The 25,483-nt window shown below is 49.6% G+C and overlaps 1 protein-coding gene across 3 annotated transcripts; it reads left to right on the top strand.

Annotated features, from left to right (window-relative positions):
- The first annotated feature begins 854 nt into the window (after nt 1–854).
- On the top strand, nt 855–19,445 carry USB1 (U6 snRNA biogenesis phosphodiesterase 1). 3 transcript variants are annotated; one of them, XM_040253913.1, is made up of 8 exons: nt 855–928; nt 2,437–2,603; nt 5,285–5,468; nt 11,569–11,622; nt 14,028–14,133; nt 15,335–15,418; nt 16,458–16,558; nt 17,640–19,445. In XM_040253913.1, the coding sequence occupies exons 2-8, from the start codon at nt 2,492–2,494 to the stop codon at nt 17,689–17,691; spliced, it is 693 nt and encodes a 230-aa protein (XP_040109847.1). In that variant the 5' UTR covers nt 855–928; nt 2,437–2,491; the 3' UTR covers nt 17,692–19,445. The 3 variants fall into 3 exon arrangements, with proteins under 3 accessions (XP_040109847.1, XP_040109845.1, XP_040109846.1); XM_040253911.1 differs by having other exon boundaries at nt 861–1,045; XM_040253912.1 differs by lacking the exon at nt 17,640–19,445 and having other exon boundaries at nt 861–1,045; nt 16,458–17,571.
- Nucleotides 19,446–25,483: the final 6,038 nt, after the last annotated feature.

Raw genomic sequence — 25,483 nt, 5'->3', positions numbered from 1 at the left:
GGGAACGGGCTAGCGGCGGCCGGAATCGAGGAAGCGACGTGCGCGGCCGGGATAGCGGGGCCGGGGCGGAGGAGCGCTGGGAGGGCGGGCGGACGGAACGATGGCCTTGCAGAGACCGGCGGACAGGCGGGCGGCGCGGGGGCCAGGGAGGCGGGGCTGGGGGAGGAGCGGCAGCCCGGGCGGCGGCGGCTGCGGGAGGAGCGGGCGGCACGGAGCGAGGCCGCCCCCTGCCGGGGACCCCGCGGCCGGGCCGGGTCGGACAGCCGGACGCTCTGGGTGGCTCTTCGGTCGCTGGGCCGGCACGTCTTAGCTGACCCAGGAAGGGCGCTCTGCTTCCGACCACTCTACTCGGCCTTAGGGGAGCGAGTTCCCAGGGCCCAGCCCACGGCCCGACCCCTGAGCCTGAGAGGAGAGCCCTCCTAGACCCTCTGATCTTCTGGAACGGACCCGCCTCTGACTGTTCAGCTCGCTCTTAGGGAAGGGGGCCCCCCGGAGCTCGGACTTTGGGCGGGGCTTGGGGAAGGGGCCCCGGGACCTCTAATCCCCTTCCGGACGACTAGGGCAAGGATCTCCGCTGGGTCTAGTGCTCTGACCTCTGACCCAGGGACCATCGGCTGCCGGGAGGTCCCGAGTTGCTGCAGACTGAGCAGCGGACAGAGAGAGAGGTCAGGACTCAGAGCGATCTCTGAAATGGGCACACGGAGGATGGCAGTGCCAGGAGGCTCCAAGGGAGCGGTCAAAGCGAGGCGAGCGGGCACGCAGCGTGGCCTGGGTGGGTACAATCTTTGCTCCTGTCCTGCCGGGCCCCGCCCCCGCACCCCGCCCCGAGGCGGTGCTAATTTGTGCCCCGCCCCCGGGAGAGCACTTCCGGCACAGAGGAATTCCGGTGGGGTGAGATTGCCTGCAGACCCTCTGTGCGGTCGTGAAGGTGGGTGGCCGGGTGCCTCATGAGTGCGGCGCCCCTCGTGGGCTACAGCAGCAGCGGCTCCGAAGATGAGGCCGAGGCCGGGGACCGGGTTCGGCCGGGGGCTGAAGGCCGCAGTCGGTGAGGAGCGAGGAAGTGTTTCTGGGGAAGGGTGATTGGAGAGGGTCCGGAGCTGCTCGCGAGGGAAGGAAAAGGGGCACGGGGTGGGGGCGTGGCGGGGGAAGGAGGACCAGACAGAGCCTCGGTGTGCACCTGCCTGGCTGGGTCAAGGTTAGGAGGCAGGAAACGGGGTGGGTTTGGGTCCAGCCTCGGGCGCCGGCTCACTCTGTCTCCTGGCACGCACCACTGTACCACCCCAGGTCTGTTTCCTCATTCGGAAAGTGTTTTCTTTAATCTGATAAATATTCATGGAGTACTCTCTGCGCCAGGCTGGGAACTGGGGACTCAGCAGTGAGCAAAGTAGGAAGTCTCCTACTTTGTGGAGGAGCTTCGGTTCTTAATTGCCAGGCCTGGTACCTGCTGAGTGCTTTTCCAGCAGCACTTTCGTTCATCTCACTTTATGGATGAGGGAACCGGAGGTCCACAGAAAGCATATTACATGCCTAAGACCACAGAGCTAGGAAGTGTCACTCTGGCTCAGGCCTGTCTAGTTCAGTTCAGTTCACTTGCTCAGTCGTGTCCGACTCTTTGCAACCCCATGAATCGCAGCACACCGGGCCTCCCTATCCATCACCAACTTCCAGAGTTTACCCAAACTCATGTCCATCGAGTCGGTGATGCCATCCAGCCATCTCATCCTCTGTAGTCCCCTTCTCCTGCCCCCAATCCCTCCACATATTGCCACCTGCTCCTTTGTTTCCCATGGGGACCAGGTTCCTAGAAAGTCTGCTTCCAGGAGTTGTTCACTCAGTCGTGTCCGATGCTTTGCAACCCCATGGACTGCAGCACCCCAGGCTTCCCTGTCCTTCACCATCTCCCCAAGCTCGCTCAAACTCATGTCCATTGAGTTGGTGATGCCATCCAATCAACTCATCCTCTGTCATCCCCTTCTCCTCTCACCCTCAATCTTTCCCAGCATCAGGGTCTTTTTCAATGAGTCAGCTCTTCACATCAGGTCGCCATAGTATTGGAACTTTAGCTTCCGCATTAGTCCTTCCAATGAATATTCAGGGTTGATTTCCTTTAGGATTGGCTGGTTTGATCTCCTTGCAGTCCAGGAGACTTTCAAGAGTCTTCTCCAGCACCACAGTTTGAAAGCATCAATTCTTCGGCACTCAGCCTTCTTTAATGTCCAACTCTCACATCTGTACATGACTACTGGAAAAACCATAACTTTGTTGGGAGACACCAATGAAAGAGTGTTGGGGAAAGAGCTTTGTGGTTATCTAATGGCACTTGGTGAGAAATAGACATGCAGAGTCACCCTGTACAAGGGGTTACAACTTTCCTCATGTGTACAGACAGAGAACGTAGGAAGCTAACTGGGCTTATTTTCTTCTTTCCTCTTGCAGGGGCCAGAGCCCCCTTCCCGGCCAGAGGTTGCCAGTACCCGACAGTGTGCTGCACATGTTCCCCGGCACTGAGGAGGGGCCTGTGGATGATAGTGCACGACATGGGGGCCGGGTGCGCACCTTTCCCCATGAGCGTGGCAACTGGGCCACGCACGTCTACGTACCTTGTAAGTAATGCCTGAGAGACACGTGGCTGACACTGACAAGGTGCCTCTTATGGGAGGAAGCTGGCCCCAACCAGGAGGAAGCCAGAAACCTCAGCTTCTGACACTGGTAGTGAGAAGGAGATCAACTCAACAGAGAGAGGGCAAGCTTCAAGAACTAGGGAATTTTTCTGTTACACTTGATTTTAGTTTTGAATTCATTGCCTGAAATTTTTTTTTTTTTTTTTACTAACCTGGTGTATACTGTTCTCTCTCCTTATGGGGTTGGGGCCACAGGAGGGTCTAGGGCAGAGTGTCAAGGCTATCGCAGAGTGCAACTGTTGCTAGTACTTTGTTTCTAAGAGGGCTGTAGGTGTGCTGGCTTCAAGTCCCACCCCACCCTAGCCCTGATGAGTGAGTGGCAGGCAGAAAAAGCCCAGGCTTCAGAGTCTGACCTCACTCCACTACCTGCTACTCTGGTTGCCCCTTAGTTAAGTTGCTAGACTTCTCAGAGCCCCACTTTCCTCATCTCTAAAAAGGGGACAGTAGTAATACTTATATGGGAACAGTGAAATACCTCTAGGACTTCTGTGACAATTAAATGAGATCATCAATGTCAAGTTCTTAGCACAATACATAGAGTACATGGCGGCTCTTACTACTTTGTGTTAGATCAGGTAAATTCTTAGAACCTCCATTTCCCCATCCACAGAATGGGAATGATTCTCTATATTCCCTATTCCACTGGAAGTGAAGTGAAGTCACTCAGTCGTGTCCGACTCTTTGTGACCCTGTGGACTGTAGCCTACCAGGCTCCTCTGTCCATGGGATTTTCCAAGCAAGAGTACTGGAGTGGGTTGCCATTTCCTTCTGCAGAGGATTTTCCCAACCCAGGGATCAAACCCAGGTGTCCTGCATTGTAGGCAGATGCTTTACCATCTGAGCCACTAGGGAAGTCCTGAAGTGAAAGTCGCTCAGTTGTGGCACTTCCATTCCGCAGGGCATTTGGGCAAATTGAGTAATTCATCAGGTGTGAGCAGATTGTTAACCATGGAGCTCTAGTCATATATTTGGTTTAAGAAAAGATCTGTGAACATACAGTGGTGTCTTTCTTGTGTTTTTCTAAACAATTAGGAACATTCTACATGTCAGGAGATTCTAGATGTCTAATAAATGTCTGATTAAAGAAATGCACTGTTTCTAATCTAAGGGTGGGTTACTGTGGAGCCATAATCATGAGCTTGCCTTCTGTAATGAGAGGAAGGCTGTCCAACATGCAGCGTTACATGGAGAAAGCTCGGGGAAGAACTGCATGCCCTCATCTTTTCTAACAAATAAAATATATACATTGGCACAGCACTGAGAAAAGCTGGGGAAATAAGCATCATGTTTGACAGTCTTTGTCTCTAGAGTAGTGGTCTTGAAAGTGGGGTATGTGCCCTGAGGGAGAGATCAAGGTGGCCTCTTAGAAAGAAAAGCATTAAGACTTTTTAATGTATTTCTCTTTATCTCATCTTTTTAAGTTTCTACTCTTCAGAGTGTACATTTTATAACATGATTTTGCAGTGGAGCGCATGTTTGTAATTTATATAAATGCACATTGACTGTAGGTATGTGCGCAAGCTTGTTTGACTAACGACATGTGTGATCACAGTAGTTTGGATTCCCCTGCTTTAGATGTGGACTTCGAGGACCCTTGCTTTCTCTGTCACATATTTCTCTTTTTACTCGAATTCTTTTCAAAAAGCATATGTATGTATATGTATCAGTTCAGTTCAGTTGCTCAGTCGTGTCCATCTCTTTGCGACCCCATGGCCTGCAGCAGGCCAGGCCTCCCTGTCCATCGCCAACTTCCGGAGCTTACTCAAACTCATGTCCATTGAGTCAATGATGCCATCCAACCATCTCATCCTCTTCTGTCCCTTTCTCCTCCTGCCTTCAATCTCTGCCAGCATCAGGGTCTTTTCAGATGAGTCAGTTCTTTGCAACAGGTGGCCAAAGTATTAGAGTTTCAGCTTCAGCATCAGTCCTTCCAATGAATATTCATGGTTGATTTCATTTAGGATGAACTGGTTGGATCTCCTTGCAGTCCAAGAGACTCTCAAGAGTCTTCTCCAACACCACAGTTCAAAAGCATCAGTTCTTCGGCACTCAGCTTTCTTTATAGTCCAACTGTCACATCCATACATGACTACTGGAAAAACCATAGCTTTGACTAGATGGATATTTGTTGGCAAAGTAATGGCTCTGCTTTTTAATATGCTGTCTAGGTTGGTCATAACTTTTCTTCCAAGGAGCAAGCTATATGTGTATTCTATAACCATAAATACATATTAAAGTATGATTAGAATACATAGACATTGGCTGGGCTTTCCAGGCAGCTCACTGGTAAGGAATCCACCTGTCAGTGCACAAGATGCAGGTTGGATCCCTGGGTTGGGAAGATCCCCTGGAGAACGAAATGGCAACCTGCTCCAGTAGTCTTGCCTAGAAAATTCCATGGACAGAGGAGCCTGGAAGGCTACAGTCCATGGGGTCGAAAAGAGTCAGACACAACTTAGCGACTAAACAACAACAAGATGTTGGCTGCTCTCAAAGTAACTTTCTCCTAAAACCTAGAGTAACAAAAGCCTTTCTCTGCTCCTGGCCATCATGTGGCCATCCTGCTAAGAGAATGGCCCACACTCTCCACTCTTCCCCTCCAGACGAAGCCAGGGAGGAGTTCCTGGACCTGCTTGATGCACTGCTGTGCCACGCGCAGACATACGTCCCGCGACTGGTGAGGATGGAAGCCTTCCACCTCAGCCTGTCCCAGAGCGTGGTTCTGCGCCACCACTGGATCCTCCCCTTCGTGCAGGCTCTGAAAGACCGAGTGGCCTCCTTCCAGAGGTGAGTGTCCCGTGCTTCTCTCTGCCTCTCCTCTCCTTCCCCTCCAAGGTTCCTCTTCCCGTCCCAGGTTCCCATGGGGATGGACCTGTGGGATGGTGTTACCCCAGCAAGCAGGCCAGACCTAAAGGCTAGCGCACTGAATATCTCCCAGAGCTGCGCCCTGTACACGTCATCCCGTGTGACTTTGATGTATGAAACAGAACCCGTAAGATGTATATAGATAAGAAGAGACTTATTACAGGTATTGGCTTATGCAGTTATGGAGGCCAAGAAGCCCACTGTCTGCCGTCTACAAGGAGAGAACCAGAGGAGCTGGTTTTGTAATTCAATTTGATTTCAAAGTCCTAAAGTAACAGGGGACTGGTGATGTAAGTCCTGATACGAGCCTGAAAGCCTGAAAACCAGGAGTGCTGATGTCAGAGGGTAGGAGAAGATCGATGTCTCAGTTCATGCAGGGAAGGGGAGTTTGTCCTTCCTCTGCCTTTCTGTTCCATTCAGGCCCTCAGCACGTTGGATAACACCCACCTGTTGAGGAAGGCCGTTTGCTTTACTCAGTTCATCAGTTCAAATGTCCATCTTTGCAGAAACACCCTCACAGACAAACCCCAAGATAATGGCTTACCAACTCTCTGGGCATCCCTTAGATCAGTCAGGTTAACACTTAAAATTGACCATCACCAGTCTACCCCTTCTCGACGTGACACTTACATGCATCTTCTTAAACCATACTTAATCTCTAAATTAAGACTACAACAAGGCCATAACTCTGCCTAACATGATACGACGTCCACTGTGCTTCTAAAAACGCACGAGCCCCTTTCCCAGAAGCGGGGGTAAGGTTCTTGTGCAATGTTTTGCTCTTCTAATCACCCCTGACTTGAATGTGTGCACACGTGCTCAGTGGGGTCCAGCTCTTTGTGACCCCATGCACTGTAGCCTGCCAGGCTCCTCTCTCCATGGCATTTCTCAGGCAAGAATACTGCAGTGGGTTGCCATCTCCTCTTCCAGGGGATCTTCCCAACCCAGGGGTCAAACCTGTGTCTCCTGCATTGGCAGGTGGATTATTTTACCACTGAGCCACCTAGGAAGCCCATAACTTGAATACCAATTAAAGTGAAGTGAAGTCACTCAGTCATGTCCGACTCTTTGCAACGCCATGGACTAGTAGCCTACCAGGCTCCTCCCTCCATGGGATTCTCCAGGCAAGAGTACTGGAGTGGGTTGCCATTTCCTTCTCCAGGGGATCTTCCTGACCCAGGGATTGAACCCGGGTCTCCCGCATTCCAGGCAGACGCTTTAACCTCTGAGCCACCGGGAAGAATACCAATTAGCAACACTTAAATACTAAAATAAAGTCATTACATCTTATATTATGTGATAAGGGAGTAAGAGAAGAAAACAAAGATATTTGCTTAATATATGTACAGCAAATCTTGTTTTATTATGTTTCACTGAGACAGCATTTTTTAACAAACTGAAGGTTTGTGGCAGCCCTGCATTGAGCAAGTCAGTCAGCATCACGTTCCAGCATTCGCTCTTGTGTCTGTCATATTTTGGTAATTCTTGCAATATTTCAAACTTTCTCATTATCCTAATATTTGTCATAGTGATATTTAACGTTATTATTGTAATTGTTTTGGGGTGCCAGGAGCCACACCCATTTAAGAGGGCAGACAGTTGATAAATGTGAATGTTCTGACTGCTCCACCGACCAGCCATTCCCCCGCATCTCTCTCCCTCCCCTTGGGCCTCCCTATTCCCTGAGATACAACAGTATTGAAATTAATAACCTTATGCTAGCCTCTTAAGTGTTCAAGTGAAAGGAAGGGTCACGTGTCTCTCACTTTAAATTAAAAGCCAAAAATGATTAAGCCTAGTGAGGAAGGCATGTCAAAAGTGGAAGGAGACTGGAAGCTAGGCCTCTTGTCCCTGTTAGCCAAGTTGTGACTGAAAAGGGAAAGTTCTTGAAGGAAATCAAAAGTGTTCCTCCAGCGAATGCAGGAACAATAAAGCAAAAGAGCCTGGAGGAAGTTTTAGTGTCTGGACAGATGATGAAACCGGCCACAGCATTCCTTTCAGCCAAAGCCTGATTCAGAGCAAAGCCCTAACTCTTCAGTTCTGTGAAGGCTGAGAGAGGGGAGGAAGCTGCAGAAAAGTCCGAAGCTGACAGAGGTCGGTTCATGAGGTTTAGGTAAGAAGCCATCTCCATAACGTGAAAGTGTGAGGTGAAGCTGCAAGTGCTGATGTAGATGCTGCCAGAAATTACCCAGAAGATCTAGCTAAGATCATTAATGAAGGTGGCCACACCAAGCAACAGATTTTTCAGTGTAGATGAAAGAGCCTTCTATTGGAAGAAGATGCCAGCTAGGATTTTCATAGCCTGAAAGGGGGTGTCAGGGCTTAGCTTCACAGCTTCATAGACCAGGCTGACTTTCTCGTTAGGGGCTAATACAGTTGGTGATTTTAAGTTTAATCCAATGCTCATTTGCTATTTAAAAAATCCTAGGGCCCTTAAGAATTATGCTAAATCTACTCTGTTGATGCTCTGTTAATGTAACAACAAAGCCTGGATGCCAGCACATCTGTTGACAACCTGGTTTACTGAATATTTCAAGCCCACTGTTGAGACATCCAGCTCAGAAAAAAGATTCCTATCAAAATATTACTGCTCAGTGACAATGCACCTGGAGACCCAAGAGCTCTGATAGAGATGGGCAATGAGGTCAGTGTTGTTTCTCAGTTGCTAACACAACATCCATTCTGCAGTCCGTGGATCAAGGGCTAAATCTCAACCCTCAAGTCTTATTTAAGAAATATGTTTCATTTAGGTTATAGCTGCCATAGGTAATAATTCCACTGATGGATCTAGGCAAAGTCAATTGAAAACCTCTGGAAGGGATTCACCATTCTAGATGCCATTAAGAACATCTATGATTCATGGGAAAAGGTCAAAATACCAACATACACGGGAGTTTGGAAGAAGTTGATTCCAGTCTTCATGGGTGGCTTTGAAGGGGGCAAGACTTCAGTGGAGGAAGTAACTGCAGATGTGATGGAAGAAGCAAGACAGCTAGAATTGGAAGTGGAGCCTCACGATGGGAGTGAGTTGCTGCCATCTCATGATAAAACTTTAATGGCTGAGGAGTTACTTCTTATGGCCGAGCAGAGAACGTGGCTTCTTGAGATGGAATCTATTCCTGGTGAAGGTGCCATGAAGATAGTTGAAATGATGACAAAGGATTTAGAATATTACATAAACTTAGTTGATAAAGCAGTGGCAGAGTTTGAGAGGATTGATTCCAGTTTTGAAAGAAGCTCTCCTGTGGATAAAATGCAACTAAACAGCATTGCATTGCATGCTATGGAGTAATTGTTCATGGAAGGAAAAGGTTGATGGAGCACACTTCATCGTTTGCCTTATTGTCCTATTCTAAGAAATTGCCATCACCACCTTTCAGCAACCACCACCTTGACCGGTCAGTCAGCAGCCACCTACACTGAGCCAAGACCCTCCACCAGCAAAGAGATTATGACTCACTGAAAGTGCAAATGATGGCTAGCAGGTTTTAGTAATAAAGTAAAAAATAAATTATGTAGATTGTTTCTTTAGACATAATGCCTTTGCATGCTTAGTTGACTGCAGTGTAGTATAAAAATAACTTCTATATGCACCGAGAAGCCAAAAAATTGTGACTCACTTTATTGCTGCTGCTGCTGCTGCTAAGTTGCTTCAGTCGTGTCCGACTCTGTGCGACCGCACAGACGGCAGCGCACTAGGCTCCTCTGTCCCTGGGATTCTCCAGGCAAGAATACTGGAGTGGGTTGCCATTTCCTTCTCCAGTGTGTGAAAGTGAAGTCGCTCAGTCGTGCCCGAATCTTAATGATCCCATGGACTGCAGCCTACCAGGCTCCTCCGTCCAAGGGATTTTCCAGGCAAGAGTGGGGTGCCATCGCCTTCTCCGCACTTTAGTGAAGTATTCACTTTATTGCCGTGTTCTAGATCCAAACTCACAGCGTCCCTGAGGTGTCCTGTATTTATACTCACAGATGTATTCATAAAATAAGGAAATTCTCATGATGATTACAGTCCTCATTTCTGTAACTGGTCACATGATCGCAGCTGATATTTATAGTTACCTTCTGCTTCCTAGCTCTCTATTCCCTTTGCCTTTGGCAAACACCTCAGGTGGTTATGGTTCTTTACCTGGGGTAGTGACCCAAACCTTTATTTCTGAAGGGTCTGGGCCATTACTAGTGCTGCTTGGGTTGGTTGGTGTACTTTTCCTCTGGCTGGAGTCAGTGAGCATGGTTAATACTAAAAGATCTAACAGCAGATCTCCTGTATCCCAGGCATCCTCTGCCTTATCTCCATCATGGAGTTCTAGTCCAGTTTCCCCTTGGTAGTCAGGGTCAAGGACCCCAGCCAACACTGGAACTCTGTTGATTCAAAGGTACAGGAGCCCAAAGTAGCAAGTCTTTTTTTTTTTTTTTTTTTAATATTATTTATTTGGCTGTACCGTCTTAGTTGCGGCATGTAGGATTAGTTCCCCAACCAGGAATCAAACCCTGGCCCCCTGCACTGGGAGTGTGAAGTCTTAGCCACTGGACCACCAAGGTGGCAAGTCTCAACTTCCAGTTCAATGAAAGCACTATGTCTCCTGTGGGAAGTATTCCTCCCTCTGGAACTAAGACCTCTGGGCTACCAGAGCATGAAGTTGTGGGAACAGAAAGTAAACATTTTGCTAATGGATCACTCATTTTAGTGGTTCCACTCCCATTTCCACCCCTTGATTCCTGGCCCCGTGAATCCTGGCTACGGGAGAATCAGCACCATATGTGTCTGCTGATTCAGAGCAGATACAGATAGCGTGGGTTCTGTTATAGAATAAAGTAAATGAAAAGTGTTAGTCACTCAGTTGTCGTCGACTCTTTGCAACCCCATGGACTGTAGGCTGCTAGGCTCCTCTGTCCATGAAATTTTCCAGGCAAGAATATTGGAGTGGGTTGCCATTCCTTTCTCCAGGGGATCTTCCTGACCCAGGAGTCAAAGCCGTGTCTTCTGCGTTGCAGGTGGATTCTTTACCATCTAAGCAACCAGGGAAGCCCAAGAATACTGGAGTGGGTAGCTCCAGGGGATAGTCCCAACCCAGGAATCCTGCATTGCAGGCAGCTTCTTTACCATCTGAGCTACATGGGAAGCTCCATGTTGTTGTTTAGCCGGGGTCAGAATTGTCTCTTTTTTTTTAACCTACAAGGAAAAAATTGGCCCTTCAGTTCAGTTCAGTTCAGTTCAGTCGCTCAGTCATGTCCTAGTCTTTGCAATCCCATGAATTGCAGCACGGCAGGCCTCCCTGTCCACTACCAACTCCCGGAGTTCACTCAAACTCAAGTCCATCGAGTCGGTGATGCCATCCAGCCATCTCATCCTCTGTCGTCCCCTTTTCCTCCTGCCCCCAATCCCTCCCAGCATCAGAGTCTTTTCCAGTGAGTCAACTCTTCCCATGAGGTGGCCAAAGTACTAGAGTTTCAGCTTCAGCATCATTCCTTCCAAAGAACACCCAGGACTGATCTCCTTTAGGATGGACTGGTTGGATCTCCTTGCAGTCCAAGGGACTCTCAACAGTCTTCGCCAACACCACAGTTCAAAAGCATCAATTCTTCGGCGCTCAGCTTTATTCACAGTCCAACTCTCACATCCATACATGACAACTGGAAAAACCATAGCCTTGACTAGATGGACCTTTGTTGGCCCTTAAGTCATGTATTAACACCAATCTGATGATGTCTTTCTCAGTTCCCATCAGTAAAGCTGAGATAGTCTCAGATTGCTTATCAAAATCAACTGTTCTTAATAAAGTAAAATTTTTGCTAGCATCTGAATGAAGCTATGAGTTACCTGGACTCAGCGATTATTTAAGGTCTTGCCTAGCTCTTGTACTTTAGGGTTGAGTTTACCACCTGTATAACAGGGTGGACGATTCTTCATGTGAAATGAGTTAACTATAGTTTGAAAGTGATGTTTTTTTAATATAAACTGTTTTCTCTAAACATATTTTTCTTATCATTTTTCCTGAAATATGGTTCTTCTTCTGAATTTCAGATTCTGCTTTACTGCCGACCAGGTAAAGATTTACACCAATCAAGAGAAAACCAGGTGGGTCTCCCTGCTCTGCCCCAAGTTGTTCCCAGAAGAGGATTCTTTGCAGTAAAGACTTGAGGGGGCCCTTGTCTGTCTCATTTTTTGGTTTGTTTGTGTTTTAACCAGCTCTATGACTACCAAGGCAGTTGTCCCCAAATCTGAACCTTTCATTAAGAAAAATAGCTCCGGGAGCATGAGAGGAGGAGCAGAGGTAGAGATTAACATCTTGGTTTAGTGGGAAAAGCCTGAGACTCAAAACAACCCTGGGTGCCTGCCCAGCTGTCTCCAATTTAACATTGAGCTCATACCTTCAACCTCTGTGACTTGCCATTTCCAAGCTGTCACAGGCATGCCCTGACACATCTATCAGTGGGCAGTTGTGAGGCTCAATGAGTTTTATAAAAGCATTCAAGGATGAGATGAACAAAAGAAATTGTTATTAACAAGGCTTCAAACCAAAGCTCCTTGTCAGATCCACTCACTGAGTTGCCTTCTGCTCTCAGCACCTCTGAGAGGATGGCTCATTCCTTCATTCTGCAAAATTGGTTCAGCACGTCCTGGTGCCAGGGACTTGCTGTACACTGCAGATCAGCAATGAAAAGGTCAGCACAGTCCTTGCTCTTTGGGGTCTCACGTTCTGCAGGAGGAGATAAACAAACAAGGAAATGAGACATTTAGAAACTACTGTGTGATATGAGTCTGGATCATGCAGCCAAGGACGGCCCTAGGGAGCTGGCATTTGCCAGCGACCTAAGGATAAGAAGTAATGAGCCTCGGGAAACGCTGCTGAGAGAGCCTCCAAGCAGAGGACACAGCCGAGGAGGTGGTCTAAGGAGGAAGGAGCCTGGCTTGTTTGAGGAGCCAATGAAGCAGAACCTGGGGAGCAAGTGGGAGAGCAGGAGGAGATAAGTCAGTCCGGGTTAGCTCCTACCGGGCCTTCAAGGTCAAGGTCAGGAGTTTTCAGGGTCATGGAAGCCACTGGAGGTATCTGCACAGAGACGTGATCCAACTTATGTTTGTAACTGTCAGTCTGGCCCAATCATGTCTGTGGCTCCCTCGTGGAGACAAGATGTAAAGGAGGTTGGATGCACGGAGAGAGAGAGGAGTGTCACCATCTAGGTGAGGCGCCAAGGGTGTCCTGACTCAGGGTGATGGCAGTGCAAGGGCCAAGAAGCAAGACATATTCCTGATACACTGCAGGTAGAATCAACCAGAATTGGCAGTGAGTTCTTCCCACTGTAAGGGGAAGAACCAAAGTAGATGCCTGGACTTGGGGTTTGAACAGCTGGGTAAATAAATGGTCCTACTTCCCGAGATGGGAAACACTGGTGGGAGGAAAATCCGTTTTGCTTTGTTCCCAGTAAATGTTGCCACCGATGATACCCCCGGGTACCCGTGGGTGGAAGAGGTACACACACAGTCAAGTAGACAGGAGAGGTGCCAGCCAGAGATGGAAATGTGGGAGCCGTCGGGCTGTGTGGTACTGAAACCAGGGCTGGGGTGGGGGCCAGGGGCACACGGAGCAGATCCAAGGCCTGAGGGCTGGGCTCTGCAACCCTTGACCATTTAGAGGCTAGAAAGAAGAGAGGGTGGCAGAGGAGACTGAACCAGAGGCCAGAGGCAGGGTCACACCAGGACCGTGCAGTGGGTGGTCTCTTGGAGCCAAGAGGGAAAAAATGGGTTTCAGGGGGAGAGGAACCAGCTGTGTCAGACCCTGCTGAGAGGCCAAGGTGAGGCCGGAGAAGTGTCCATCAAGTGCAGTAACCGGAGGTGGGCGGCAGCTTTGATGGGAGCTGGCTGAACACGGCGGGGCGGGAGAGACAGCGGAGGGAGACAGAGCATCTGAACATCAAGTCTGACTGAGGATGGAATGGGGACTGGCTGAGAACTCGGGCTAAAAGGGGGAGTTTTAAGGATGAGAGAGTGCTCAGAATTCCCTGGTGGTCCAGTGGTTAGGACTCTGAATTTCCACTGCAGGAGGCAGGGGTTTGATCTCCAGTTGGGGGAACTAAGATCCCACATGCTGTGCTGCGGGGCCAAAAATAAATAAGAGAATAAAGATGAGAGTGTGCTACTGGGAGGGAGTCAGTGCCAGAGAGGAAAGCCCTGGAGAAAGGGACCCACCTGGGAGCGATGATGGTGAGCCTGGGCACAGCAGAAGCATTGGGTCCGTAGACTTGGCAGCAGCAGATGAAGATGGTCCTTCAGGGGATCTTAGACCCTAGGGAAAGAGGGGAGGTGAGCAGTTAGAGCTAGGGGAGGATGGGAGAGCCAGCTTGGAGAGCAGGGCAGTGAACTGAGTTCATGACCCAGACCTCCCGGCTTCCTTCTGTCGCATCCTCTGCCCTCCTCACGGCCGGTTTACATTCTCAGCGGCCATGTCTCACACCCATGTTGTCTCCACTGCTGTCTCCCTCCAGGACCTTTGTTGGGCTCGAGGTCACCTCAGGGCACGCCCACTTCCTGGACCTGGTTGCAGAGGTAGACAGGGTCATGGAGGAGTTTGACCTCAGCACTTTCTACCAGGTAATCAAGGGGCATCTTTTTTCCTCTCCACCAACCCATCTCTAATGGGAATTTTTAAAACCAGCCTTAAAGAAACCCTTGCAGAGCCCTCCAGAACTTTCCCAGGGGAAGCGTCCATTCTGCTGGCCCTCAAAGGACCCACACTCGTGGGGAGTAGAGAGTCTGATGTTGGGTCAGATACTGCCCAGCCAAAGTCCAGCATTTCTTACAAATCTTCTGTTACCTCTTCAGTATGCTCGACGAGATCTATGCCTTCGATTCTGATGTAGCCATGCTTATCTTTATATTTTTTAAGAAGTAGCTTTCCCTAGTATTTTTTAGTCACATCGACACTCCACATAGAGTCCAAGCTTCACATCCCTTCCTGTGCCTTACCCTGTGCCCTCCAGGGGAACTTGAACCTACCCAAGTCGAATATTATGGCTTTAAAGGGCCAGTGGTTTTGCTTGATATATTCTTTTAAAGTCATGCTGTGATATAGAAGTATGAATTTGAATGGAGATAATTTAGTTTTATCATAACTTTAGATATTTTGTTCACCTTAAAAAGTATGTCATCTATTGAAAGCTTTTACATCAGAAAACAGGACATGGGTTCTCTTGCATGTCCCAGATGTAAGGACTCAATGTTATGACATGTAAAGGAGAGCCTCTGAGAACAGGACTGTCTTAGCTCAGGCTGCCATAGCCAGATACCAGAGACTGGATGACTTAAACAATAGAACTTTTATTTTCTCACAGTTCTAGAGCCTAGAAGCCTGAAACCAAGGTGCCATCATGGTCATTTTCTGCTGAGGCCTCCTTTCTTGGCTTGTCGATGGCCATCTTCCCATTGTGGCCTCACTCGATGGAAAGAGAGGGAGGAGCCATCTGCCTCCTCTTAAGTGGGCACTAACCCCCTCACGAGGGCTCCACCTTCATGACCTCAGCTAAATCCAGTTATCTCCCAAGGGCCCCTTCTCCAAATACCATCATGAATTGGGATGGGGGGTGGAAGACACACAATTCAGTCCATAGCAAGGACCAGCCCAGGGCTATTGTATCTATCCGTGGAGACACTTGGGATCAACACCAAGGATCTAGTCTCCGTGGATCAGGTCAGGGATCCAGCAGGGATACTGGGACAACTCTTGTCACGGAGCTCTTGTGATGTCTGCCATGGCATCCAGGTGACCGCCTGCCTCCCTGCTGTTCCTCTGCAGGACCCCTCCTTCCACATCAGCCTGGCCTGGTGCGTGGGTGATGCGCGTCTCCAGATGGAAGGGCCGTGCCTGCAGGAACTACAGGTGAATTCCCGGCGCGAGAGCCGGGCAGGTGATGAACTCCGGAAGTAATGCTGTGGAAGGTGGGGGGCGGGAAGGGGGCTGACAAGCCCTGAGGATTAGGCCCACAAACCGGAATCCCTGGGAGATAACTGGCCTGGCCGGAGAGACCCACACCTCCCATGCTCCTCTCAGTGCAGTCTCAGGCCAGCAGCAGGGCACCACCTGGGAGCTTATTAGTGACACCCACTCTCTCGCCCCAACCCAGACCTAAGCAGTCAGATGTTAACAAGATGTCTGGGGATTTGTGTGCACGTTAAAACTGGAGACGCCCTGCCCGAGAACAGTGCCGACTCCCCAAGTCCACAGCCCCTCGCCCAGAGGTCAAAGGCTCGGGTGCTCACCGGGGCCCGGGAGGGGCTGGAAATGAGTGAAACGTGCCAGGTGTCCAGAACGTCCACCCTCACAGCCTTTCTCATCTTGTGATAAGCAGGGGGTAACTTTCACTCTCCCGTCAGTGCCCTCAGAGGAGCTGATACTCAACTCTCAGAAAGGAGACGGTGGGAGTTGCCGTGCAGGAATGTGGGCCTTGTGTTGCAAGCACTTGTTTTTCAAGAAAAGCCAGAAACCTAGATTTTTTTTTTTTTCAATGTGTAATCACCCTATTTTCAAATGTTGGCCACCAATATGTATTTTTTAAGAAAATATAGTTTGAGCCAAAGGAAACACATGCAGGCGGGAGACAGCCCCTGGGCCATTATCAGGTAGCCACATCTGCTCTTGGCCTGATCACACTGGAGGCGGCAAGGACCTCTGGGCTCCGGCTCCAGCAGACCCAGGTCCCAAGCCTGGTTTTATTGGATTCTGTGATCCAGGTCTCTGAGCATCCATTTCCTCATCTGCCAAGGTGGGATGATAGCACTGACCTCACAGAATAGCAGAGCTGATTAGACAAGGTAGCCTAACCTGTGAAGGATTTCAATAGGCTGGCTTTGTTCGCAGTGCCGTCTGGGTCCCTGATTCCCCTTAACACGACTGTCCTCTCCTGGCTCCTGCTTTTAAGGGAATCGTGGATGAGTTTGAAGACTCCGAGATGCTGCTGCGTGCATATGCCGAGCAGATCCGCTGCAAGTCTGGGAACAAATTCTTCTCGATGCCTTTGAAGTGAGCACCAGAGGCCCTCATTGTCCTGGGCCCCTCTGCAGCCAAACAGAGATGGAAGAACCCGCTCAGGTCGCTGGGGCTGCTGCCAGCCCTCCACTGGGGGGCCTGGCCAGAGGAGGCGCAGCTGCTTGGGGTGCTCTCCAGGAGCTGGTTCTCTTTTGGCCCCTTTGGGTTGCAGGTCGGGCACCGCTGCATTGTGGTCTTTCCCAGAAATCACCAGTAGAGGGCAGCCTGGGCTTCCTAGTTCTAGGTCTGTGGTGGTAATGCAAAAAATCAAAACAAAACAAAAAATGGGGGTCACTTGGTGAGCCCACCCGTACTCAGTCAGAACCCCCATGGTAGTCCCACCAACAAAGGGCCCCTCCCCAACACCCCTTGGGCTGTCTGCATTTGGATGCCATTGGCCCCCAGATGAGGGCTTTTTGAAGCCATCACGCCCTGTCTCATCTCTGCTCAGGCCTGACAAAGGGTGCTTCCACAGGCCTGTCATGCTCCCTCCTTGAAGCGGTGTAGCTTTTTATTTATTTATTTTTAGTCTCACCCCCTCCTATGCCAGTGGAGGCCATCTCAGGGCCAAGGCCCAGGGTGCTAATTTGTGGTTTAGCATCAGTTTTCTCCATTCCTTCCTCCCACTCACCCCCAGCCAGGTGCCTGGGGAGACTTGAGCAGATGTTTCATCTTGGCCTGACTGGTGGCTGTAAGCCAGGCCTCCAACGCTCTGACCTCTGGCTTCCCATCAGCTTCCCAAAGAAGCCGAGAGGCACCTTCGCCAGGCAGAGCTCTCTTTCTGCCGCCTCCGGCTGCCTGCTGTGGCCTGTGGGCGTTCTGGGGGTACTCGGAGGAAGGGCCAGGGCTTGCACAGGGGTTTTTGTTTTCTTTGAGCCCTCACCAGAGCCAAGGGCCAGTCCTCTCTCCAGCTGCCACCTGGATTTCTAGTGATGGTGGAAGAGACACTTTTATGTTTTAGTTTTAAATTATGTTCAGCAAATAAAACTTAGGGTTTTTATTTTGGACTCTGTTTTGGACTGCTTCTGTTCAACCAGGTGCAAAAATGACTTTCCTCTGCCCCCGTCTTCTCTAGCTTGCTTCATGGTGGGAATGTACTCTTGGGAGTCTCCGTTATGACCTCTTAAGGTGGCCATGAGAAGCCTTAACGATGCATCAGTACAGCGTGCGGGCACCTGGCCTGCCAGGCCTGCTTGCCAGAGGGGGGTACCTGGACCAAGGCATAAGCACAGACATCTAGACACGATCCTGCTGGTGACACTTCTGGAATCCTTTCTAGAACCCTCATCTTTTCCTCCCAGGAACCCCCTGGAGAGTAAACCAGGTAGGAGTGACTATTCTGCTTTTCCAGAAAAGCAAGTTCCATGAATTGCCTGGGGTCACATGAGAAGTCAGACAAGGCCCTAACCTCAGTGCTGTCCTTTGCAGCCTGCCAGGCCCGCTCTCCCTGCTCCAGCCCAGACCACCCTCTTTCCCCTGAGAAGGATGTAGGGAGAAGGGGGCCTGTGGTTCTGGTTCCCACTCTCCTTCCTGCACCTCTGAATCTCCCTCCTGGCCTCTTCGTGAGGCCAGCTTCCAATCTCCACCCTGGAGAGACCCAGGAAATCACATTCTGTGCTTTCTTCCCCAAGCCCTCTGCATGGAGCTGCTGATTCAACCAGGATTGGCCAGTCAGGTCTGCTGGCTTTTGAGGTCACACAGGCTGGAGAGGGAGATGCAGGCCAGCCTTCCTGGCAATTCCGCTGTGCAGCCAGCGCTTACTGACACCTGCTCCGTGCCAGCGCCTGACCTGGGCAGCTGAGTGAATCAGCCTCCTCAACCCACTGGATTCTTATGAGGGGGTGGGGCCGACCGGGTGCAGAGAATACCCATTCCCATCTGGGAGATGCAAGCAAAACCACCCAATTTCCTGCAGGTTCCAATTTCAGGATAGAGACCAGCATCTCACAAGGCGGGTATTGAGGGCATGGACCACCTGATCCTCTTCATCAGGGCCCTGGAGCCTCCATCTCAGGCACTCCTTCTTCCTGGGAGGGCCCCCCTCAGCCCCCACCCGCACCCCCCATGTCATGTAGCATCACCATTAACAAACCCGGGGGGACTGACTGACCGGCCGGTCCCCTGGGGGAGGATGTGGTGCAAGGATGGAATTAGAGTGCGGCATCTTTGAGAGATGGGCCAAGATCAATAACCGGCTCTTCGAGGGAGAATGGAGGTGGTGATGGAGGAAGCAGGAGATTCACCAAGGGGGGAGGGGCGGCGGGCGGCAGGGCTTGGCGGGCGCCCAGACCCTGAGTGCGCCGCTGGAGAGGCTGCGATCGGGCGCCGCGCTGACAGTGCAGAAGCAGCTGGGGCTCTTCCATAAGAGGAGATGTGTTCAGGAGACAGGAGGCGAGACCAGAGCCAGCTGGGGTCCACCCCTCGGCAGGCCGGCTCGGAATAAAGACACGCTCTCGAGGGGGGTTTTATCACACCAGGGAGGGTGCAAAATCAACACATCTGTCCTTAGATGTTCCCCACAGGGCAGGGAAATCATCATCTCCCGGCCTGTTTGGCCCCCTTCCACCTGGCACTCTCCGTTCTCTCCACACGCCTCTCCAGACCACCCCAGCTTTGTTTCCAAGGAAGAGGGAAATTACCCCAGCTTGTTTGTTTATTCCCGGTCTCGGTACCAGGAGCCCTGAGGGGCCCACAGCAGGATGGCCAGGGGTTGGGGGTGGGGGCTCCAGGCCTGCCTCCAACCCACCCTGCCTTTCCTTTACTGAAAGGAGGGATCTTGGCCTCTACCTGAGCCAGAACCTGCCTTTTACAAATAAGGAGGTTGACCCCAAAAGGGGAGATCACCTGCTCAAGATGGCCCAGTAAATAAAAGTTTTAAAAAGGTTGCCCCCCCCCCCAAAAAAAAAAGGTTGCCCAGTTAGTAAATTTGTGCTGGGCCGGAACCACTGGCCTGGCTTTGGATCCAGAGCTATTTGTATAACCTCTCACACCCCAGCAGGGTCTCAGAATGAAACTGTGCTGTGAAATGAGGTGTCTGGGATTTAATTCAAAAAGACTCCGGGACAAAAATGAGGGGAGGGTTGGGGCTAGATGAAAAGATTGAGACAAGATGTGGGTGGTGTTTCAAAGCTGGGTGACTGAGAATAGATAGATGTATATATATATATAACTGAGTCACTTTGCTGTACACCTGAAATTAACATGACACTGTTAATCAACTATACTCCAATTAAAAAAAAAAAAAAAACTAGGTGACTGAAAGGTTGGAGTTCACTCAGTCCCACTGGTCCCCTCAGGCCTTGGGGTCTGGCCAGAGCCACAGAACTGCAGACCCCTGTGATGGGTGCAGGTACAAACCTACCTTGGAGCCCTGAGGTACCTGTAGGGGCCAAAACCAGCCTCTAGAGAGAAAAAAATGACCAGCCCTGTCTGACCATGGGTAAGCATACAGCACTGCTTAGGATTCCTGGGCTCCCGTCCTTACTAGATACCCTCTAAAAGCAAGCCTTTTTTTTTTTTTTTTTAGTTTGCCAATTGTGAATAAATATTATGAAAGATTGCAGTGCAATCAGTTAAATGGAGACAACCTTGTTGTCCATTTCTGATGACTATACTACATTTCCCAGAAGGAAATTTCAAAGTGAAAACTTAAATCCATTTCCCAAATGAGGGACCCCACACAAAATTGGTGGAAATGGATGAAATTGTCCCCTTTGTCCAAACCTCGACTTCTTTTCCCTCAGGATGCTCGGTTCAACACCAGGTAATGTCCACCGTTGGTGCTGACCAAGATTCTTGCTTGACCAAACTTCAGTCATGTTCTCCTGAACCCTCTCCCTAACAAGGAACAGAGGCTGAGTTAGACCCCCAGGTTTCTCTGTTTGTAAGTGGAAAAGCACCATGTTCGAGAACATAGGGGCTTCTTGGGACTTCCCTGGGGATCTGGTGGCTGAGACTCCACGTTCCCAATGCTGGGGTCCTGGGTTCCATCCCTGGTCAGGGAACTAGATCCCACATGCCACATCTAAGAATGAAGATGGACGACCTCGACTGCCACAACTAAGACCCGGTGCAGCCAAATTAATTAATTGTTTTTTAAAAGGCAGTAGTTAAAAAAAAATAAACATGGGGGCTTATTGATTGACTGAAACTGTCTTCATATTCCTGTGGACCACATGCTTCTACAGCCCTAGAACTGTCTGTTTTCACTGATAATACCTTACCCAAAACTCTAGAGCTAACACAGCCCCTCTTGGGGTTCCTGGAATCTGTTCAAATTAGTCTACCTAAGGGGAAGCCCTGGACTTCCCTGGGGGCTTAGACGGTAAAGCGTCTGTCTACAATGTGGGAGACCCGGGTTCGATCCCTGGGTTGGGAAGATCCCCTGGAGAAGGAAATGGCAATCCATTCCAGTACTATTGCCTGGAAAATCCCATGGACAGAGGAGCCTGGGAGGCTACAGCCCATGGGGTCGCAAAGAGTCAGACACGACTGAGCGACTTTACCTCTTAAGGGGAAGCCCTAGGGCAAAACATAACTCAAATTTCTGATGCATGATGGTGCACTTTTTTCACTTGCTATGAAGAAGCCAAAAAGCAGCTAAATGATTCAAACTGTTGAAGTTCTTCAACAATGTCTTCGGAAAATATTTTCTGACCCAGCAAACCCCATAGACCCCTTCCAGTGCCCGAGTCCCCCCTCCCAGCTCTCTATGACATCTGTCCTCCCCAAAATGTCCTTCACCAACAGTGGACATGGGTTTGATCCCTGGTCCGGGAAGATTCCACATGCCATGGGGCAAATAAGCCCATGCGCCCCAACTACCAAAGCCTGTGTGCCGAGAGCCCACACCCCACAACAAGAGAAGCCACGGCAATGAGAAGCCTGTGCACCAGGAGTAGAGGGTAGCTACCGCTTGCCACAACTAGACAAAGTCTATGCATAACAAGGAATACCCAGTGCAGCCAAAAGTAAATAATGTTTTTTTTTTTTTTAACTTTCCTGATCTGCCGAATGAAAAGGGAAAGATTTATTGAAGAACTGAAGACTGTCCTGGGAGCATACTCTCCAGATTCCCCAACTGATGTCAACTTATCCCCCTACCAGTGGACCCTAGGGATGCTGCCCTTTGGTTTGGAAGGCCAAAGGGAATCCCATTTCTGAAGACCCTCAAGAGTCTCAGATGACCCTGATTCTCACAGGAGAATGAGGGAAGTAAGAGAAAAGTTACCTGGGTCCTGTATTCAAAATTGTAAACAGCAAAGAGATGAGCTGGGCTGCCCACCTAATTGATGGCTATCTCCATCAATTAGAAACAGCGCAGTCAGGGCGCCCAGGGCTGGACCTGACCTCCCTAACGGCCTCTGCTCTGACCACAAGCTTTGTAAATGGCCTCAGGCCAGAGCTCCATGACACATTACAGAGAAACAGTATTAACGGGCAAAATGCAAACTTGTCTGACTCCAGGCATTAGCCCAGCATTATGAAGATGGTATTTCCAGAACATTGCAAGCTTAAGGCACTGCAGTTAAAACAGCTAAAAGGACCTGAAAACTTTCAATCTATGGCAAGCTCCAAAATCATGGTCCCCTCCTTCTGAAATTGTAAAGAAGGACTTGAGTCTAGGAGTGGCGAGACCTCGAGAAGAGGGGAAAGCTACCCCTTAAGACAGAAATGGGTCTTTCCATGCCCCTGCCTAGGGTTCCCCAATAGCACTGAAAGCTAGACGGTCCAAAGGGGCCCTGACTGACAATCCAAGATTTATTAGAAAGGAAATGCTCAGCCCCTACTTCTAATCCACGCATGACTCCCATTTGGGCCATCAAAACCCACAGTGGGCAAAGAGGTTAGTTAGTCCAGATCTGAGATTTATTAAAATCGTCAAACTCAGATTTGCCGTGCTGCCCAATCCTAGCACTATGCCGTCTGCTGTTGCTCCCAACAGCCAATACTTTTCAGCCGTCAACTTGTATTCTGCCTTGTTTAGGATTCCCCTTTATAAGGAATCCAGTACATGTTGCCTTCACCTGGAATAACCAATAACACACCTGGACTGTTATGCCCCAAGGATTACTGAGGCTCCCACTTCCTTCTCACACATCCTGAATGTCATTTCCAGGGACTTAAAAATTCCCGGGAGACTCCACCATAATCCAACAGGCAGATGACCTCCTTCTATGTTCTGGCAGTCATGACAACCCCTTTTGGATGCTGAAGACCTTTCGAAGGCATTCGCAAGAAAGGGCCACGAGGAGGCTAGAGACGAATTTCAGCTACGCTCTCTGTGTGTCTGCTATCTGGGTCATGATATTTCAGCTGCAGGGAAAACCATCTCCCCAGACTCTGCTATTCAACATTTTTCCTCCCTGAAAGAAAAGGACAACTGACAGGGTTTGGGGGTCCTGTGGGATATTATAGGCCAGGGAAACCTCATTTTTTAAAGTATTTTTATTTATTTTAAAATTATTTTTGGCCATGCTGGATCTTTGTTGCCACGTGGGCTTTCTCTAGTTGCGGCGAGCAAGGCAGGGGCTCCTCTCTGGTTGCAGTGCGCAGGCTTCCCGTGGTGGGGGCTTCTCTCGCGGCAGAGCACAGGCTGCAGGGCAAGCAGGCTTCAGGAGTTCCAGCGCACTTAGTTGTTCCAAGGCATGTGGCTTCTTCCCGGACCAGGGATCGACCCTCTGTCCCCCGCATTGACAGGCAGATTCTTAACCACTGGACCACCAGGGAAATCCTGTAATTTCTCTATGATTGCCTCACCCCTCTATGCCATGACTGGGGAGGCACCCCCAGTCCCAGTGGTTCAGAACCCCCTTTCCAAAGATGCTTTCCAAGAACCTTAAGGGCTCTCTGCTTTCACTTCCCACCCTTGAACTTTCCAAGGACTCCCTGCCTTTCTTGTCTGTGCATAAATGAGAGGGTCATGCCCTCAGAGTGTTATCCTAGAAGTGTAATGGACACCCAAGACCTCTGGGATAGTATAGTTTGACCTTTGACCCAGCAGCTACGGCATATCCCCCATGCCTGTGAGCCATGGCTATAACCACCACACTTATCTGAGCTACCCCCGATTTAGTATTAGGTCATCTGCTTGATATATATGTCCCTTGTGCTCCACAGACCCTGTCACCTAATGAAAATACAAAGTACTTTTCTTCATCTTGACTTACCTCTCATGAAAGGTACTCTCTCTCTACTACTCTCTCTCCTCACGTTAGTATACATCAAAGTCAAAACCTTAACCCTGCTCCCTTGCTTCCTTTACCCACTGATGGGACATCCCTTGATTGTGTCATTAACACTAGATCACTGTTCTGTTCTAGGCTAGATTTATCAGAAAAGCCCCTCCCCCAAGTTGACCTCACTCTTCAGAGGTCAATGGCTGCTACCTCTGGAAGGAAGATGAGGTCTTCAAGCCTGCACAGGCCATCACTGATCAAGATAAACCTCTGGAATATTGAGGCTTGCCAAACATCAGTTCAGCCCACGTAACTGAGTTAATTGCTCTTATCTGAGCTTGCCTAAGAGCAGAAGGAATGAAGGTTAACATCTATGCTGATAGCCACTACACCTTGGGTTAGTGGATGCTTTTGGTATATGCTAGAAACAGAAGATTCATGACAGTAGCTGGTACCCTGGTCAAAAATGGGCCCCAAATAGCAGAACTTCTAAAGGTATTGTTATTACCCCAGCATATCATGACAGTTAAAACTGAAAGATATAGCACAAAAAAATCCAGATAAAGTCCAATAAATACAATAAATTAGCAGCATCTTCCCCACCACCCAAAAAATCTAAGCAGTTTCATGCTTTGGGATGGAGCCCCCTGCAGCCCTCTTTGAGGCCCTAGACCCCCGTGGGATTATTCACCTTCCCTCAAGGGACAGCACTAATTTAGAAGGACTCCTGGACTTCCCTGGTGGTCCTGCGGCTAAGACTCCGTGCTCCCAATGCAGGGGGTCCAGGTTCGATCCCTAGTTGGGGAACTAGTTTCCACATGCCTCAAGTGATCCTGCATGCTGCAACAAAAATTGAAGATCCCTCCTGCTGCAAGTCAGACCCGGTGCAGCCAAATTTAATTAGTTTTTTTTAAAGAATGACTCCTAAGAAAATCATAAAAGAGGTCCACATGGCCCAGGTAACGGCTTCAGACTCAGAAAGAAATGGATGGGAAGAAGCTGTCTGTTCAAGCCATTCAGATGGACTTTGGAATCACCAAGATGTCTGCTTGGAAGCCCTTAAGTATTAATAGCTCTCTCGAGTCGTTTCGTGTGGTTCACACAACATGACTCATATAGAAAGGACAGGATGCAGGATATATTAGGCAAAAGGTAGTTTGGACCATTTGGCTTTTATTTGGTTCAAGCAGCTCACTTGCCTCAATTGCCAGAAATATAAGTAAAAGTGGGGCTGGAAGGGAGGCAGCTCCCCCCTCAGACCTTTCTTCACCGGCAAGTAGATTTTATCCAGTCACCAAAAGCACGAGGCTACGAGTATGTTCTCACCGCTGTGGCCTGTTTTCTAAATGGGAAGAGGCTTTCCCCTGCCCAAATGCTTCAGCAATATCAGTTGCCAAAGGGTTCCTGCAACAAATCTTCCCCACCTGTGGCATCCCCTCTACCATCTCTAGCATTTGATCTAGGGGATCAAATTTCACTGGTAAAATTATACAGGGAATGGAAAAGGCAGCACGGTAGTCAAAGACTCCACTGTCCTCAGCATCCTCAGCCATCGAGTGCCACAGAAAGAACATAGAAACACCATCCTCAAAGCCAGACTGGCTCCACTGTCCAGGACTGGGCTTCCACACCTGCAAGCCCTGCCCCTTGCTCTCAGGACTCTCACATCGTCACCCCTATCTTCAGGCATGCTATCTCCCTTTTTAAAAAGATATTTATTATTTTTAATTATTTATTTATT

Source organism: Oryx dammah, unplaced genomic scaffold (assembly GCF_014754425.2).
Source record: "Oryx dammah isolate SB20612 unplaced genomic scaffold, SCBI_Odam_1.1 HiC_scaffold_13, whole genome shotgun sequence".
NCBI classification, from domain to species: Eukaryota; Metazoa; Chordata; class Mammalia; order Artiodactyla; family Bovidae; genus Oryx; species Oryx dammah.
The sequence above is the reverse complement of the archived record's forward strand: the minus strand, read 5'-3'. Positions and strand labels throughout refer to the sequence as shown.

Coding starts and splice junctions, on each gene's coding strand:
- USB1 (XM_040253911.1), top strand. CDS start 948: ATGAGTGCGGCGCCCCTCGTGGGCTACAGCAGCAGCGGCTCCGAAGAT. Junction 1,046..2,436: donor GGGGCTGAAGGCCGCAGTCG/GTGAGGAGCGAG, acceptor TTCCTCTTGCAG/GGGCCAGAGCCCCCTTCCCG. Junction 11,623..14,027: donor ACCAATCAAGAGAAAACCAG/GTGGGTCTCCCT, acceptor GTCTCCCTCCAG/GACCTTTGTTGGGCTCGAGG.